The sequence below is a fragment of the Akebia trifoliata genome, chromosome 12, assembly GCF_017979445.1.
Source record: "Akebia trifoliata isolate Shusen 1 chromosome 12, ASM1797944v1, whole genome shotgun sequence".
In the NCBI taxonomy this organism is placed as follows: domain Eukaryota; kingdom Viridiplantae; phylum Streptophyta; class Magnoliopsida; order Ranunculales; family Lardizabalaceae; genus Akebia; species Akebia trifoliata.
The window spans coordinates 240,210-257,994 of NC_141386.1; the positions used below are offsets into that span (position 1 = coordinate 240,210).

At 34.1% G+C, this 17,785-nt stretch overlaps 1 protein-coding gene and 1 pseudogene across 2 annotated transcripts; one reads left to right on the plus strand and one right to left on the minus strand.

The window, feature by feature from the left end:
- The first annotated feature begins 1,763 nt into the window (after positions 1 to 1,763).
- On the plus strand, positions 1,764 to 8,085 carry LOC147388407 (Ubiquitin carboxyl-terminal hydrolase family protein). Its single transcript, XM_086418475.1, has 2 exons — positions 1,764 to 3,628; positions 7,718 to 8,085. Exon 1 carries the CDS (start codon positions 2,227 to 2,229, stop codon positions 3,625 to 3,627), a length of 1,401 nt encoding a protein of 466 aa, XP_086274601.1. The 5' UTR covers positions 1,764 to 2,226; the 3' UTR covers position 3,628; positions 7,718 to 8,085.
- A 1,992-nt stretch (positions 8,086 to 10,077) lies between these two features.
- Positions 10,078 to 15,441, minus strand: LOC147388408 (beta-galactosidase 15-like; annotated as a pseudogene). The gene is made up of 18 exons (XR_015170583.1): positions 15,280 to 15,441; positions 14,166 to 14,256; positions 13,847 to 13,958; positions 13,694 to 13,759; positions 13,501 to 13,606; positions 13,263 to 13,406; positions 13,043 to 13,131; positions 12,852 to 12,957; positions 12,612 to 12,699; positions 12,388 to 12,506; positions 12,125 to 12,286; positions 11,810 to 12,006; positions 11,616 to 11,711; positions 11,417 to 11,525; positions 11,115 to 11,327; positions 10,790 to 11,001; positions 10,418 to 10,691; positions 10,078 to 10,315 (listed from the first exon to the last, which is right to left on the minus strand). The product of XR_015170583.1 is annotated as a beta-galactosidase 15-like (transcript).
- Between the last annotated feature and the right edge of the window lie 2,344 nt (positions 15,442 to 17,785).

Genomic DNA, 17,785 nt, shown 5'->3' on the forward strand with positions numbered 1-17,785 from the left:
GGATATGCATAAATTCTTACCATTAGATGTTATATTTAGGATCATGTATTTTCTCACAAGTCATGAGAATCCATGCCTTCCTTACTTTTAATTTGATTTTTTTTTTATAGTGATGTAGATTAGGCTTTGAATGATCAAAGATGGAGAAATAATTAATGAGTTGGGCTAGAGTGATTGTGTAGAACACTAAGTTAGACATTGTGTTTATGTGAAGATGTGCATATAACCAAATATGTTTTTCACTCCTATCTCAAGGAAACATATCTTTGGTTTCGTGCATACCTCCACGTCGGTGCAATGTCCAACGCAGTGTCATGCACAATCACTTCAACATTTTGCAAATGATTTGTAATAAATTGACTCAAAAACTACATACTCAACTGATATTAAACCAACATCAAACTGCTAAAAACCCATAAAATTGAAGCCCCTCCTCTCGGACCCGCTTCTTTCTATATAAGTTGAAAACAAAGTAACTTTTTTATTGTGATAAATAATTTTTTTTAAAACTAGTCGGTATCAATGTAGACATCGGACTGGGCTTTGCCTGATCCATAGACCATGATCTTTTTTGAGGACTATTCTCGAGGGCACGTGCAACACCCACACTTCACATGCAATTTTTTTTATATAAAAAATGTGTTGTAATAGAACTGAACCGAAACCGAAGAAAACCAAAATTTCTGGGTTTAATTTGATTTGATTTTATATTTCAAGTAACCGAACATGAAAAAAAAGATTCAATTCGATTCCAAGTTTTCTCGAAGGATAATTATAAAAGCACCCCACAAATTAATAAGGGCAATCGACACATAGTTGAATTATTTTACCTTATTTGTGTTAAAAGTTTCAGAATGAACTACAAGGAGCTTGCCATCTCTCCGATGAGTTCTCTCTCTCTCTCTCTCTCTCTCTCACACACACATACACACAACCTACAAGAGAAGTCATAATGGTATTCAAATATGATTTTTCTTTCAAAAACCCTTGTGAACCCTTGATTTTTCTCATCTTCAAGTTCGATTTTTCTTGGTAAAAACTCCTTTGTGAACCCTTGATTATTTTTAGAAAGAAAGCCTCAATTTTTTTCTTTCATTTATCGCTTGCAAAACCCTTGATTTCTTTGCAAGAAATCTATCATGCTTTTTATAATCTGTAGCTTGTAGATGAACCATTGATTTCTAAGTGGTATTTGAATCTGATTTGCTTTGATTTGAATTGGACATTGTCAGGTATCCGATAAGATAATCGGATTCGAATATAAATATTATTTTAGAATACCAGTCGGATTCGAATTCAAGTTCAGATATTGAATTTTTTTAAAGAGAGATTTACAAAAATTCTTTTATTACAAAAATTCCCTTGGAGTGGATGCTGACCATATTATTTTGTGGCATCCAAAAACACGATCTGATGCACAGGATTTATGAAGGAAAAAGTTATAAAAAATTTCAAAAAAGAATTAAAAAAGAAGAGTTAATTTTCACCGTTGAATTTTGTTTTTAAATCTGGGAATGCAATGGCCATTAATTTCAACATCTACGATCAAGCTCAAAAATATATTTTTCTAAATTCTTTTTTTTTAGAATCTGAGTTTATCCATGAAATTTAGAAGTCTCTGTCGTTGGATTTCTAATTTGACCATCTATGTGGAACCAGAGACCCTTAGTATGATTTGAAATCTTATCAAGTTAGTCATTATAGCAGCCTTCATAAGTAACAAAGAGATAGGTCTGCCAGGAAAATCTCTTTTTTTTATATACCCTTATAAGAACTTTTTTTTTTGAGAAGGTTTATATACCCTTATAAGAACTTACCATCCGCCCTAACGCCATAATCCAGACGCCTGAATCCCTTCAAAATTCTTTATGTCACAAAATTAAATTAAATCTTTGAGTTCGTTTCAGTTTTTTATTTTTAAAGAGCTAAAAGTTCAGTAGTGTGTGAACTATCGGTATTTGATCACTTTGCTTCCTCTGAACCAAACGCAGCCCAACTGTTTGTTGATATTCCCCAATGAAGAGAGAACAGCTAGATGATCTAAACAGAACTTAAGCTTGCGACTTCGAGCCCGAAACCAATCTGGGTAAAGTTTTTTGATTGCTTTCAACTATCTAGGAATGCAATTACAACTTCTTAGTGGCTTTGGATGATCTGGGTTCTTCTAAATGGTTGTAGCATATGGTAATTCGGCGGGATTTTAAGTACCTTATCGAATAACTCACAATGGCAATTAATCGGGTTATCAGAATATCAGATTTTATCCACAAATGTAGTATAAGTAAACACTTCTTCTCTATTTTGATCAATGAATTACCACACAATTCTATTCAAAATGGGTACAAAGAATCGTGTTTTGGGTGGGTTGTCGGCCCCTCGACGAAGCGTTTAATGACCACAAGTAAACGGGTTCAAGACCGGAGTAAGAAGAAGAGGGTGCATGATTTGGAAATAGCAACAGAGAAGTGGAAGATATTGTCGAAGGTGTTGTTTTTGATGGAGGTTTTGAAGAGAGAACCCGAGCAGATTACGCCTCTAAGATCACTTGAGCAGTATAGAAGGCAACTTAACCTGCCGAAACCTCATAAGATCTCAGACTTCATCCGCAAATCACCTAAACTATTTGAATTGTACAAGGACCGAAGGGGAGTAATTTGGTGTGGGATGACCAAGGAAGCTGAGGACTTGATCGAAGAGGAGGCGAGAATCTTGGAGGAGCATGAGGAGACAGCAGTCGAGCATGTTACGAGGTTCTTGATGATGTCAGTGGACAAGCGGCTTCAAATCGATAAAATTGCTCATTTCCGAAGAGACTTTGGCCTACCATATGATTTCCGGACCAATTGGGCCCACAAGTACCCTGAACACTTCAGGGTAGTTAAGTCCGAGGATGATGTCAAGTTCTTGGAACTAGTCTCTTGGAATCCAGCTTGGGCTGTGACCGAGTTAGAGAAGAATGTGATGGGGTTGACTGAGTCAGAACCTCCTACCCCGGGAGTGTTGTCCCTCCCTTTCCCCATGAAGTTCCCTTCAAACTACAAAAAGATTTTTCGATATGGTGGAAAAATTGAACACTTTCAGAAACGGTCTTATCTCTCTCCATATGCCGATGCTCGAGGGCTCAAAGCTGGGTCACAAGAATTTGATAAGAGAGCGATTGCTGTCATGCATGAGCTACTTAGCTTTACTATTGAGAAGAAGCTCGTCACTGACCACCTCACCCACTTTAGACAAGAACTAGTGATGCCTCAGAAGCTGATGAGACTTCTTTTGAAGCATTTTGGAATTTTCTATGTCTCTGAGAGAGGTAAGAGACTCAATGTGTTCTTAACAGAAGCTTATGAAGGTTCTGAGCTGATCATGAAATACCCTTTGGTGCTTTGGAAGGAAAAGGTTCAGAGGCTTATTGGTTATAGGGGAAGAAAACAGAGAATTGAAACCTTTGATGAGTTTTCGGACATAGAGGGAGACAACCTATTTGAGGGGGAGGTCAAAGGTGGAAATGCTTTCAATGAGCTTGAGGATAAGGAGACCATAGGTGGTCTAGGGGATGTCTCCATCACAGATGATTCTGAGATGGAGATCGGAGAAGTCTTCACCGCATACAAGAATACTGAAATTTCTTGAGGTTAGAATTCTTGTCTCAATTACAAATTTGTTTTTCTGAGTTGCATTATCTAGCTTCAAAGGTTATGTTTGCTATGCTCATGGATTTAGAATAAATAAAGGCCACATTATTATAAAAATAATAATAATTGAGATCCATGCACCACTAACATTTGAAGTCACTTCTTACTACGAAGCTCCATATCTGGGTTGCTTATGAATTTTTTTTTTGTGGAATGATAAGAATGGAGGTAGAAAGTATCACTTGGTTAATTGGAAGCTAATTTGTTCCCTTAAGAGAAATGGGGGGTTGGGGATTAGAGGCCTAAGGTTAACTAATAGAGTTCTTTTGAGTAAGTGGTTATGGAGGTTTGACAAATAGAGGGAAAGCTTGTGGAGGAGGGTGGTACATACGAAATATGGTGAAAAAAGGTTTGGTTGGTATAGTGGGGAGGCAAAAGGAACTTATGATTTTTTTTAATAAGTATAAAATATATTGAAGAAATGAGAAGAATAAAATACAAGAAGAGAAGGCTGAGGTAGCCCCCTAAAAAAAAAGCAGAAACGAACAAAAATATTCCAAAACATCAATGATTAAATAAGGAATTCAATCTAAAAACAACATCATCGAAAGTAGTTCCCACAAACTCTATATTTAGATTTGACCAAATGTACAGAAAGCCCAAGATCTCCAACAAAACGTCACGAGAGCTTCCCGTCTTACTTTTGAACACCTTGTTATTTCTCTCGTTCCACAACCCCAAGCAATAGTCGAGGGAAGCATAGTCCAAAGGTATCTTTTTCTGGAGGACATTATTGGCCCACTCTATTAACAACAAAAAAAACTTCCGAGGTAACACTCAATTAATACGAAAAAGCCCAAGGAAAAATGACCAAATATTATGTAAAAAAGAGCAGTGAATTAAAATATGGTCAACCAATTCCCCATCCCTCAAACAAAGGGGACAACAATCTAACCTTGTGCAATCAAATTGTCCATCATAAGAATCCTCCCTAAGGAAGCCAACCAAACAAAAAAAAAGAGATTTTAGAAGGAACTAACTTGGACTAAATGATGGACTCCGAGAAGGATTGTTTAGCGAAAGGGATTAGTCACTTATGGAAAGAGCGGACAAAGAATCTCAGATCCTTCGCCTTCGTCCATTCCCATCTATCCTGAACGTTTTTGTTGAGATGAAAAGAATACAAGAGATTAAGGAAAGATGTCACCTCTGTTTGCTCCCAATCATTTAAGTTTCTCCTAAATCCCAAATCCCAAGTAGAAGTGGAGTCGTTGAGAATCAAATACTGCTGGATCGAGAAGTTTTTCTTCAAAGAACATGCGTACAAGGACGGAAATTGAGTTGCTAGAGATGATGTGTCACACTAAAGAGACTTATGGTTATAGTGTGTGGAGGGGGATTTTGAAGGAGGTTAGAGACTTTGAGAAAGAGATAAGTTTTAAGTGGGTTCAAGGAATAGGATTCGGTTTTGGGAAGATAGGTGGTGTGGGAACTGGACTCTGTTTTCTCAATACCCATCTTTGTATGCTTGTTCACTAAGGAAAAATTGTTCGATTGATCAGTGTCTGATTTGCAATGATAATACTTATTCTTTTGACTTGGATTTTAAGAGGAATTTCAATGATTGAGAGATAACTGAGGAGACATCTCTTCTCAGCCGTCTTAATGAAATCCAACTCAGGGAGAACTATCAAGACAAGAGGGAGTGGATCAAGGCCAAAGACAAGAGATTTACTGTTAGATCTCATTATAAAGTCCTTCTTCCAAGGTCAACTAATTCATACCCAACCTATGTCATTTGGTCATCCTTTTTTTTGACCAAAGTATCATTCTTCATTTGGCTCGCCTCTTTAGGGAGGATTCTCACTTTAGACAATTTGATATCTCGTGGGTGGATCACCCCCAATTTTTGTCTTATGTGTATGAAAGGTGGAAAAACGTAGATCATATTCTTATTCATTGCTCTTTTTCACAAGGTATTTGGTGTTCATTTCTTTCCTTATTTCATATGAATTGGGTTATTCTCAATAGCTTCTTTTCTTTGCTAAAAGGGTGGGGCTATAAAATCTTCTCTTATAAAAAGAGGCATTTGTGATCCATTCTTCTTTCAACCATAGTGTGGGGTTTTTGGAAGGAGAGAAACAACAGGGTGTTCAGAGGCAAAGAGAAAAATGTTCACATGAAATACATGAAGATTCTTGAGCTAATGTTCTTTTGGGCTAAGCTAAACAAGGAGTATGCCGGGGTTTTCTTTGAAGATTTTGTGTTTAGATGGGAAAGCTTGTGTAGCTCTTAGCATTGCTCTTTGCTTGTTGTTGTCATTTGGTTTATGTTTGTGTTTGTGTTTGTGTTTGGATCTTGTTTGTTTTGTCCTTGTTATTTGTTTTTCTGTTTTGGGGGTATCTTGACTTCCCTTGTAATTTTTCTCATTATCCTTATTTATAAAATCCTTATACTTACATATAAACTGGCAGAAAAGAAAGTTGTTTGGGATTGGTGATGTGCCTGATCTTCTTGTGCTAGCAGCCACGTTGGGGTGTCGTAGTGATAGTCTCCCTTCATCTTATTTGGATTTGCCATTAGGGGCTTCTTTTTGCAACTAGAATATTTGGGAAGGGGTTATTGAGAGATTGGAAAAGAAATTGAGTACTTGGAAGGCTAGATATCTTTCCAATGGGGGGAAGGTGACTTTCTTTTCACTTCTAGAACGGTGGACCTTCAATATACTCTCTCTTAAAAAAAGACATCTTTTCACTTCTAGAACAGTGGACCTTCAATATACTCTCTCTTAAAAAAAGACATCTTTTGGTTGTTATTCCTTCGGCCATTTCTCGAGGGCTTTGGAAGGAGAGAAACAACACTCCAAAGTAAGGAAAGTACAACTCAAGAATTGGTATTGGAAAATTTGGGCTTTTTGTACCTTGGTCGAAGTTGAGCAAGGATTTTGAGAGTTTATTTTCAAGATTTTGTTTTTAGATGGGATTCTCTTTGTTGCACTTAGTCTTTTGGGTTTTTGCCGGTGTTTTGACTTGTTCGTTTTTGTTTGTTTTCCTTCTTTTATATTTTGGGGGCTATCTTAGTCTCCTTTTAGTTTTTTCATCGATAATATTTATTACACTTATCAAAAAAAATATCAGTTGGGTCTATATAGATTCAAAATAAACATGAATATGGAAATTTGGGGCGGTTCAAGGGACATAATCGAAAATAGAACCGTGACAAAACATCCTGAACGGTTTTTACTGATAAACCCTTAAAATATTACAACCACCTCCTTCTCCCTTTTAAAATAGAAAATAAATGTGGATTCTCTCTCTCTCTCTCTCTCTCTCTCTTGTCCTGAACCCTTGTCGTCTGAAACCTAGTTCTCTTCACCGAATTGAATCGAATCGAAGAACCCTAAAAAATTGACAAATCAAAGAACCCTAAAGTTCCTTCTCCATTGAGGTTTGTGCTTTCTACCATACTATTTAACCAGAAAGAGTGGATGGAAAGTTATTTATTTATTTTTTTTCTAATTCCACAAGTTTTAAGGAACTACCTAAAGCCGAAGGATGGACCAAAAACATTTCTGCAATGTTTAAGAGACAATATACAGATCCATTAACAATCATCTGGTTGCTCCTAGAGCAGGTGTTCTCTATGCATCGTTTTTAGTAAATTGTATAGTTTTCCCTTGTGGGAAGTTCTAAGCCAACCATTTTATAGACTTTACCACAAGGACTAGTAATGTACTGATTTAATTAACACTGAAACAAAATGAGAAGTATTATGCTTCAAAAATCCATTTCTAATATGCCCATATAGTTTCCTCGGTCATATTATTTAAAGTTTTCACTACACTTGTAGTCATTTTTTCCCCACCAGAAGAGTGAACTTGGTCAGAATTTCATGACCTTTCTAATGGTCAGGACAAGAGCATCTGATTGTGTCATTTTGGTTTGGAAATACTTAGGGGAACACATTGAACAATTATTCTTGACGTAAGACTGATAAGTAATGAAAATGTTAATTTTAGAGTGATTTAATATCGTTCAATTTTAATGTTTTTGTTAATTAATATCTCGTGTTAATGTTGATTTTTTCAGGTGTACTTTTAGAATAGTTAAATCCTGTGTAGTGTTCGTAGGGCGAACGGCGAGAATATTCAAAACGAAAGCCATAAATACAGTCATGATATAGGAGAGCATGTCACAGATCATTTGGTTCGTACAAGGAAGTAGAAAGATATTTTATCCAAGATCAACGTAAATGATATGGAGTTGAACATCACCCCTTGATAATAAAATGAATGGATGCAAGACGCTGCATACCTATGTTTTAAATGTTTCAGTTGTTTTAATCTTCTCTCTATTCTTGAGTAAATATGTATTGTTGACAATAGAAGCAAAATCAAACTTGTGTGTTTTCTTTAGGCTTAAGTGATTAATCTTAATATGTTAGAATTCCCGGTGCATTTGGTGGCTACAGTCACATTTTTTTTTGGTCCCAGTGGCATTAGAAACCATTTTCATGGTAAATATGTTTGTCTTGTTATTGGTGATGCAACACAACGTTCACGTCGTGTGGTAGGTTTGTGAGTTGCAGCACATGGCCTGTCTATCTCTCTATGTATAAATTAATAGAGAGGAGACATCAGTTTAGTGAAGGGCAGACCACATATGGGTGTTTGTTGGAGATTGATGTCATGGAGCAGATACTTTTCAGGCCACATGGTTATCAGATGGGGAGAGAGGTTTAAAAAATAAATTCTTTAAACACTTTGTGTTCCATAAGTTAGAATTAGACAGCAATTTTGATGTGAATATAGTGCGCATCTAGTTTATTCATTTGGATTCCACACACATACATGTTTTGATTGTTAGCTATTGGAATAAATCAAACCCTTGGTTATTATGGCTAATGACATTCTTGTTGAAAAGCCCGTGGTAAAACATATTTTTAGACTGAAATTATTGAAAATGGTTATAATCTGTGAATTTGATTGCGCAAGCTAATATAAGAAACCTGTGGAATTGAATCTGTTTCAATGCATATAATTTTCTCTCAAAGCCATCGAAGGTTGCAGAACCTGAAAGACCAAGTCCTTTAGGGCTTGTGTTATGTTTATGCAAGTCTTATTTAGCAGGTCATCGCCAAATCAGAACCGAACCATTCATCCATGCAATAACTAATACCTAAAGAGTTGGAATCTATAAGAAAATGGTAAGCTATCAATAACTTACAAAAAAAAAAAAAAAATAGTTCAATTCAAGCGGAGACAAAATAATGAGGCCATCCAACATTCATCCCATTGATGTCCCCCTGATAAGTTTTTGATGATAACTAGTAAACCAAATTTGTTACAAACAAAATCAAAAGACTCATCATGTCTCTACTTTTTCTGCCATAGCTGATCAACCACACTGTCAGCGTCTCCCTGCAATACAATCCACATAATCATAACTTTAATAAAATAATAAAATTTTCCTTGAACAAAAATCCAAGCTCTAGCATATTCTTCACCTAGACTGAACAGTTAGTAGCAAACCCAAACATATATAAAAAGCCAATAGAAATTGTAGAAAACACATACCTCTTCAAGCTTTAGGGTTCTTCGATGCAATTCGGTTAAACAATACGTAGTTTCGATTCAGTTCGGTTCTTCGATTCGATTCAGTGAAGAGAACTAGGTTTCAGACGACAAGGGTTTAGATCTATTTTAAAAGGGAGAAGGAGGTGGTTATACTATTTTAAGGGTATATTAGTAAAAACCCGATTTTTTGCTTTTAAGTCGTGTGTCAAGATTGTACAATTGTAAATGTTAGATCTTGATCATCCAATCTTGTAAAATCCAACATTCAAGATGTTGTGTCACGGTTTCTGTTTTTGATCCTGTCCCTCGAACCACCTCCTATGGAAAGATATGCTTCGGGAGAGATTATGATAGACTCAAGAATGAGCAGGATGTAACATATTGGTCTTCATAGACAAGCAATGACCATTATCAAGCATGATCTGACACTTGCGACTATCCATTAGCTTCTTCATGAGATCAAGAGGTAATTTTTAATATAATCAATTGCATAGTGCTTCTCTAATGGACAATGCAATTGTTTGAGGGTCATAGAGATGAGGTGTTTGTATTATAATAATGTACATGAGATACACTATGTCAATGCTATGGTGTATCTTAAGGTAAGGTGTACTCTTACGTATCATTGCAAGGAGTATGGGTTTCAAATTAGAATCCATTGGTGAAAACTGAAAACCCAATACAAAAGTTAATATTGGAACCCTGTAAATTTGATTCTGTCCTGAATTGAATTCTTTGAAGATAACCATAGGGAATCCTCTAAAAGAAACAACAGCATACATACATACATACATATGGAGAGAAAGAGAGAGAGAGAGAGAGATTTATTATTAAATGAAAAAGAAAACTTTCATTAAGCTCAAATCTCTGCCATAGTTCACAAATAATTAAATTCATAGATACTATTTTATTAATTAAGATAAGAATTTTGAAATGGGAACTCTACCAAAATAAATGCCTACATTATTTTATTTTTTATTTTAATAAAGGGGGAAAAAACTTCCTAACAGGCAACCTCCACTGCTAGCCTCCTAGTGATATTGCTGCAATTGGTCGATCCAAGAGTTTTCTCTGAGACATCGATCGAACAACTCGCTTTACCAATACAAGCCTGCAAAATTGGAAATAAATTTATTTGTAGTATTGCACTCTAGTCCTATGATAATAATCATTAAGGATAAAATAATTGAAAATAATTAAGAAGAGAAATTACTTGTTGGATGACCGATAAACTATCGGCAGACTCACAACTGCCTTTCACCATAGATCCACATGAGCCCTGTGGTTCTCCAAAGCTAGCGAATTTAACAGCTGAAATGGTTGAATCCTCACATGAAAACTCCAAGGTGTTACCCTCATAAGCAAGCCCGCACGCCGAGCCAACTGAAATGGTCTGGAAATTCACTAGTGAAGGGTTTCCACCAATCTCCTCGAACAAAACCAATGTGTTCATGTCATCACGAAGAAAAGAGCGTGGCACATGGTACCTAATAATATTTGCATCAATCTTACTTGGTAAATGATTTTTCCAAAGATATTTAAAAAAATCGAAATCAGAAAATAATTGAAAGAAAATATATCATACCATCTTTGAGAAGGCTGACCACAATTGGAAACACATTTGTTATCATAGTATGGACCACGATAATCACACGTTGCATTGCAACCATTCTCATCAGCAAGGAAGGATGGCCAATATCGACCAATGCTCTTCCCATTCACCCAAGCTTTCCCCTTACCCAGACCCAACAAGTCTACCACAACAGGTTCTCGGCCTAGAGGAGCCTTGAATGTCCTCTATAAGCAAAAAAGCATAATGAAATTAAGAATGTCTCAAGTAATTAAACACCGAATGTTGTTTAGGAAATCGATTTAAATTATTAGTTGCACATTTGGAGAATATAGGATACCTTGTACCAAACCATCATCCTCTTAATAGGGACGTTCTCGTCATACCATCTAGTCGTGTGAGGTGATTCAACATTGTAAAGTTGCTTCTCCCCGCCATGCAGACCGACCTTATATGTCCATTTGTACGATGATAAGTCCTTAATACCCTTCTTTCCAATCAACTAAACAGAAGCTAAACCAGCTTTGGCCAAATCAAAAAGTGCACCAGCATTCTGCCCAAACAAAGAACATAGAAAAGGAAAATAGTTAATCTTTTAAATTCAAAAAAAAAAAAAATGTAATTGAAAATTTGAAAGTATACCTGTAGTCCAACGGTGACGCTGAGCAAAGTTATTTGATTACTTCCAAGATTCAATTGAACATTTTGCTCAAAATTATAGTCTCCATTTTGTGCCATTTGAGACCCTACAATAAAATCAAAATGAGAATGAGAATGAATAAAAGAAGAACAAATGAAGTTCAGTATTATTTTCTAAAAATATTTCACAAATTACCTATATGTTTTGCTATTAACAAACGCATGGAGTACATGACCACTGGTATTCACTTGTAGAGTCACATTCTCGCCCAAAATAGGATCATTCTTGGCAAGATCACTCTATAAGAACAACATGAAATTAGTAAAAATAAAATGGAAAACAAGTAATGAAGGAATTGTTGATTTAAGAAACAAAAAATTTAACAAGATAATTACCTTGTCATGTACTACAAGTAATCGCTGGTGTCGTTAGTTACAGCCTTTTGTTCAATAATTTGTTCTGCAGAAAATGGACCCTTACCATTAATTACAGTGTCCTTAACATACTCAGGCTTCCATACCCAATTTAATGCCGATAGTTCGTCTTCTGCTCTACTTGGCTTCTTTACCATCACAGAGGTCTGAGTATTAACCTTTGAAGAATAACAACATAATAAAATGAATTAGTCAAATTAAAATTCCACAAAAAAAGAAGAAGAAGTGAGTTTCATATGAAATTCAACATCTTATTACAATGTGAAAGATCTTTACCTTAGCAGTATTGTAGACTTCATTCTTGCAATCAAGAAGAATACTAACAGACCAAACAGGTACAGTATATTGGTTGCCTAGGAAGGAGATGGTGAAATCCTCAGTCTTGTTTGCATTGCCAGTAAAACAGCTACGAGTTTCATTCGTAGAGTACATCGTCGCCTAATGGTAATAATAAAATCAATTATTATATGTTAAAATTTTGTACTTCAAATATATATGATACAAAAAAAAAAAAAAAATCATAATTTATCAATACTCACAGTTACTGAATTACCAAATTCTGTGGTTGAAATATGGCCGTAGGTGAGCGCCTTCTCCATTGATTTCAGAAGGAGATGAAGTTGCTTAAGATGTCCCCATTTTGGCTGATTTAAGTTGCCTATATGATTCATTATTGGCTAATTAAGTATATAATTTATAAAATATTTTTTTTATTTCATTTTATATAATTAATAACAAAATTTTAAATTAACAGTTTGATTACCATATTCATCAAGAGGTGCATCAAAGTCATAACTTGTAGTGATATAAGGACCTCCCGCTGTTCGGCCGAAATTGGTCCCACCATGGTACTAAAATAATAGCAAATTATCAATAAATCATAATTATCAAAATTTATTAAATACAAAAAACATATATATATATATATATTATATATATATATATATATAATATATATATATATATATAATATATATATATATATAATTTGTTGAATATTAACCATGTAATAATTTTGGAAAGTGCCTCCAAACTGAAAGAAACGAGCAACGGCAAATGCAAGATCTTCAGCAGTTCTGTGTGGATCTTTACCTCCCCATTGCTTAGACCTGAAAAAAAAAACCCATTTTAAAATACCAATTTATTTATGGTAATAATATAACTAAAAATAAATCAAAATAATAATAAACTCACAAGCCAGTCCAATTCTCAGTCCACATCTTTGGACTATTTGGATTATTAGGCTCAAAACCATCACAGTAAAATCCATTGCAAGTGTTGATCTGTTTAGAAATATTAACATAATTTATACAACCTCTATGAGTAAATATAAATATAATTAATTGTGAAAATATGCAAAGAAATGGTAATTAGTGATTATTTAGACTAAAACAAAAATAATAATAATAAGTACAATTGGCTGAGGGGCATCTTCCTGTTGGCACATAATCCATGGGACACCGATGTTGAGGGATTCTGCCATAGTAGCACACCAATCAATGTATAATTTCCCACGATCTCCATAAGCTGGCATTACGTTACCATATTCATTCTCAATCTGTTATATATCAATCCCAAAAAAAAAAAAAAAAATTAATAACTAATCATTTAAAAAATATTGCCATAATAAATATTAGAAAAACATAAAATACCTGAGCAATGATTATAGGACCTCCTTGTGAGGCAAAGAGCTTCTCCTTTTTAGCCATGTCCACTATCAAGGTTGTGAAATTTTGCATCTCATTCTAGATAATCAAACTAAAATAAAAATCAGGAATTTGAAATAAAAAATACTTAAATATTAATTCATTAATTTAATAAATAAAATTGTATAATAATAATAACCTTAAAACGTCATTATCTGTCCTCATTTCAACCCCTGGCAAGTTATGTAACCACACAGGGAATCCCCTAATAGAAAGAGAAAATAAATTAGCAAAGTAATTGATGATATATATATATATATATTCTTAATTACATGTATGAGAAGAAAATTACCCATAATTCCATTCGGCACAAACATAAGGTCCAATACGAAGAACAACATATAATCCAGCATCTTGGATTGTTTTGATAAACCTCACGAGGTTTAAAAAAAAAAAAATTAATGCTGGAATGACCTCAGTGGGGGACACTCAAAGGACATCTTGACATGGTGGCGCATGCCCATAGATGCATTTTCTACAAGATACGAGTAAAACGCATCTATGGACATACGCACGCCACCACATCAAGGTGTCCCCTGCTGAAGTCACAATCAAGAGAAAACAAAAGTATTAAATCTACAATTTATTAATATAATCTAAATATACCTGACGCCGCACAGGCTCGTGGGCATTCCAAAAGACGTATGTCTCGATTGCATCAAGTCCACCTTTCTTTGCTTTTTGTATCAAATCTGGCCACATCTGAAACAAAGTATATAATAAATCAACTTTTATTATTTATATTCATCATACAAATAATAATAATAATAATTGTTTGCAAATAGGGATTTTAGAAACAATAAATAAAATTTGTTTATTGGAAGACAATCTTATTTCATATTTTAAAAGTCTTCTTTTCATAGTGAGTAAAAAACGAGTCAAGCTTATATAGAAATCTGAATTTTATTGAGAATTCTTGGATGAGGATTACATGAATCTTATTAGGGTATTTATAGAGCTTACATCAACCAAGTTATTATAAATTAACCTAATATAGAAATATTAATTATCTAAAATTCCTAATTTAGAATATCTTAATAATATTACTAAATATTTTATTCTCAACCTTCATTTTATTATGAGATACATTGACAATGATACAATGTATCTCATGCATCATAATATGATCATCTCTTATAGTTTACATGTTGAGTCACAAGATTATAATCAAACCAATGGCTGAAATTTGTTTGTGTTAAGCCCTACGAGTCAAATTAGGGTATAGTCACAAGTACAACCAAACAGATTTTAAACAAAGTAAAAATAATCTTAAACTACTAGACCCATTTTTATTACCAAACAGTAACTAATGAATCGATGTATAACATGCTAATAAAAATAAACACACCAACTAGACTTTAACAGTTTTTCAATCATAGAGAAATCAGACTGAGAGAGTACAAAATAATAATAAGAAGAAGAAGAAGAAGAAAGTTATCCACAACCCTTTGAAACCCATTTAATATATGATCGATGTATTATAATATAAGGTATGTGTGGCAATATCGAACATAAACTCAAACTAATAAATCACAGTTAAGTCCTTCATGACATATAAACTTAGAACATATCTCCAAAGTCCAAGCTAAAACTTAGAACATATGTGCAAAGTCTAAACTAATTTATATTTATGTGTAAACTTGAAATCTGAATCTTTAAAATAAAAAAAAAAAAAAAAAAATCAAATCACAAGAAGAAAAAAAAAACTGTAAATAATATTTTTACCTCAGTAGCACTACGAGGATAGTGAATCGAACCAGACAATAGAAGTCGACGTTCCCCATCAATCTTGATGGCTCTCCCATCATAAGAAACATGTATTGCAGAAGAAAAATAACAAGAACACCCAAGAATAACCAAACCCAAAGCAAAGAAAACTAAACCCATTTTTGTTTTCACTTCTAAACTATATTTATAGATAAAGGAGATAATATTAAATTCTCTGCACCCCGGAAGTCCAAAAACTATCGCATGAGATATTCTCACTTTAGCCCCTCTATCTTAATTTCTTTTAAGAACCCTTATAATACTTTTTAACTAAAATAAATGCAACAATTGAGATTTCCCATTAAATCTGATAAGAAAATTATTTTTCATCCAAATTTTTATTTTGAATTTTTTTTATCTTACCTTTTCTAGGAAATCATATTCATTCAAAATAAGTAATCATTCGAATTATTTATTATGTATCTGAGTTTTTCCATAAAATTAGAAGGTTGGGGTGTTGATTGCCAATTGAATCGTGATTTTCTGATGCCCCTTTGACACACCCCATGATGTGGCATGGGCTAGAACCATAGATTTTTTTTCCTTGGGATACACAATTGCACATCTCCATAAATATGTGCAGTTGTAAATCCCAAGGAAAAGAATCTATGATTCTAGCTCAAATCATGTCATGTGGCCTATGTGGGTGTATGTCAGAGGGGGGAATCGAAAAATCATTATTCTTTCGAATTTAGTAATCTATTTGAGTTAAGCAACCCCTGGTAAGATTTGAAATCTTATTAAATTAGTAATGAAAGTGTTTTTCAAAAAATGTGATGTTCAGAAATGACAATGAATTTTTCCATGAAATCATAAAGTTGTGTCGGTGGATTATTAATTTGGGTCAATTACCATTTTGAATTGAAAATGAATTATATACGATTCTGGTTAATTGTTCATTTTAATTATCAAAACATGAATGATCACGTTTTTGTTAAAATCTTTTCAACAGTTTTATAGTCACTTTAAACCTGTGAAATTTGTTATGATTCACGTTTTAGTAATTAAAATGAACAATGAGCAGGAATCGTAAATTTGTCAAAAGTTGATCACTTTATCGTAAATATCACTAGTAATTTGGTACGCCATTTTAACTAACAACCCTCAGTCAGTAAGGTTTGAAATCTTTGTAAACAAACGTTTCTCTAAAGTGTACTGTTCAAGAAAATCACCATGATTGGACTTTCTTTTAATTAGTTAAAAATGTAGGGTATTAAAAATATTGAAAAAAAAGAGGAGTAGTTAAAGTAAAATATCATTGTGTGGCCTCCGTGCGTCAAGAAAATCGTACTATTAAGGAAGTTGACTCGTTGCATTACTTATTTTGACCAAAAACAAAACCTTTGCGTGGTCTGTGCGTCAAAAAATTTATTGGTTTTTGACGAGGACTCCGACTTGTGCGTCGTCTATGCATCAAAGACTTTAGAAGCTGGGGTGACTCGGGATTTACTTTGATTCTCACAATTCTGACGTGGATATGCATACATAACCATAGATGATTTTTACTCATATCGCGAGGAAACACATGCACACATCCCACGTCAGACTCTGGAATCACAGTAAAATCTTTTTGTCATTCCAGCAATTTTCAAGACTTTATTAGTTCTTGTTGGTTGTTGGTGGTGGTCCAAATTGATGGAAAAATGACGCGTTTGTACTCTGTGGTTGGGTGCTCTAAGACGCTCAAATAACTCGGTTCCCAATAATAATAATAAAAGCCTTATTACTAAGACATTTTGCACTGTTCGCATATGAAATTTCGTGGGAAATAGTGAAAACTCTCTTTCAAAAAACTTACCCTTTTAAAAAATCACAAATTTTACCAACATAAAATTTTTGTTAACTAGTTTGGATGATTTACTTGCCTTTGGGTCTGTTTAACCACTACAAAAATAAGTTAATATATTTTGAAGAACAATGATTTTTTGACACCCTCTGATGTGGCATGTATTGGAACTATAATTCTTTTTCTCGGGATACACAATTGCATATATAATTCTAAGAACTTTGAAAAAATCATTTTAGACAAAGTTATTTTTCATTGTTGAATTTTAATTTTAAATTTTGAGAGTTCGGTAGTCATCCATTTTCAACATTCAAAAAAGATGTGATTCAAAACACAGTTTGGATATGATGATCTATTTCGATATGAATAATGATGAATGCACCTAATTGGGTATGCAGTTGACGTGTTTTTTCCTGTGTAACCCAATGAAAATTATCTATGGCTCTGTGTCCTTACCATGTCAGCAAGGACCGCGTGCATTTATCACGACTCATTATATACCACAAACACTTACACACCGGGATAACGTTCTTAATAGATTTGAGTAAAACTGATGGATCATTTCACAAGGAAGGTATACTCTATGGGGTTCAGTCCCATCCCAATACTAAAAATTACAATCCATTGGATTGACGTTGAAACCCTTGTAAACCCGATTCTGTCCTCAATTGGATTCAT

Coding starts and splice junctions, on each gene's coding strand:
- LOC147388407 (XM_086418475.1), top strand. CDS start 2,227: ATGGCAATTAATCGGGTTATCAGAATATCAGATTTTATCCACAAATGT.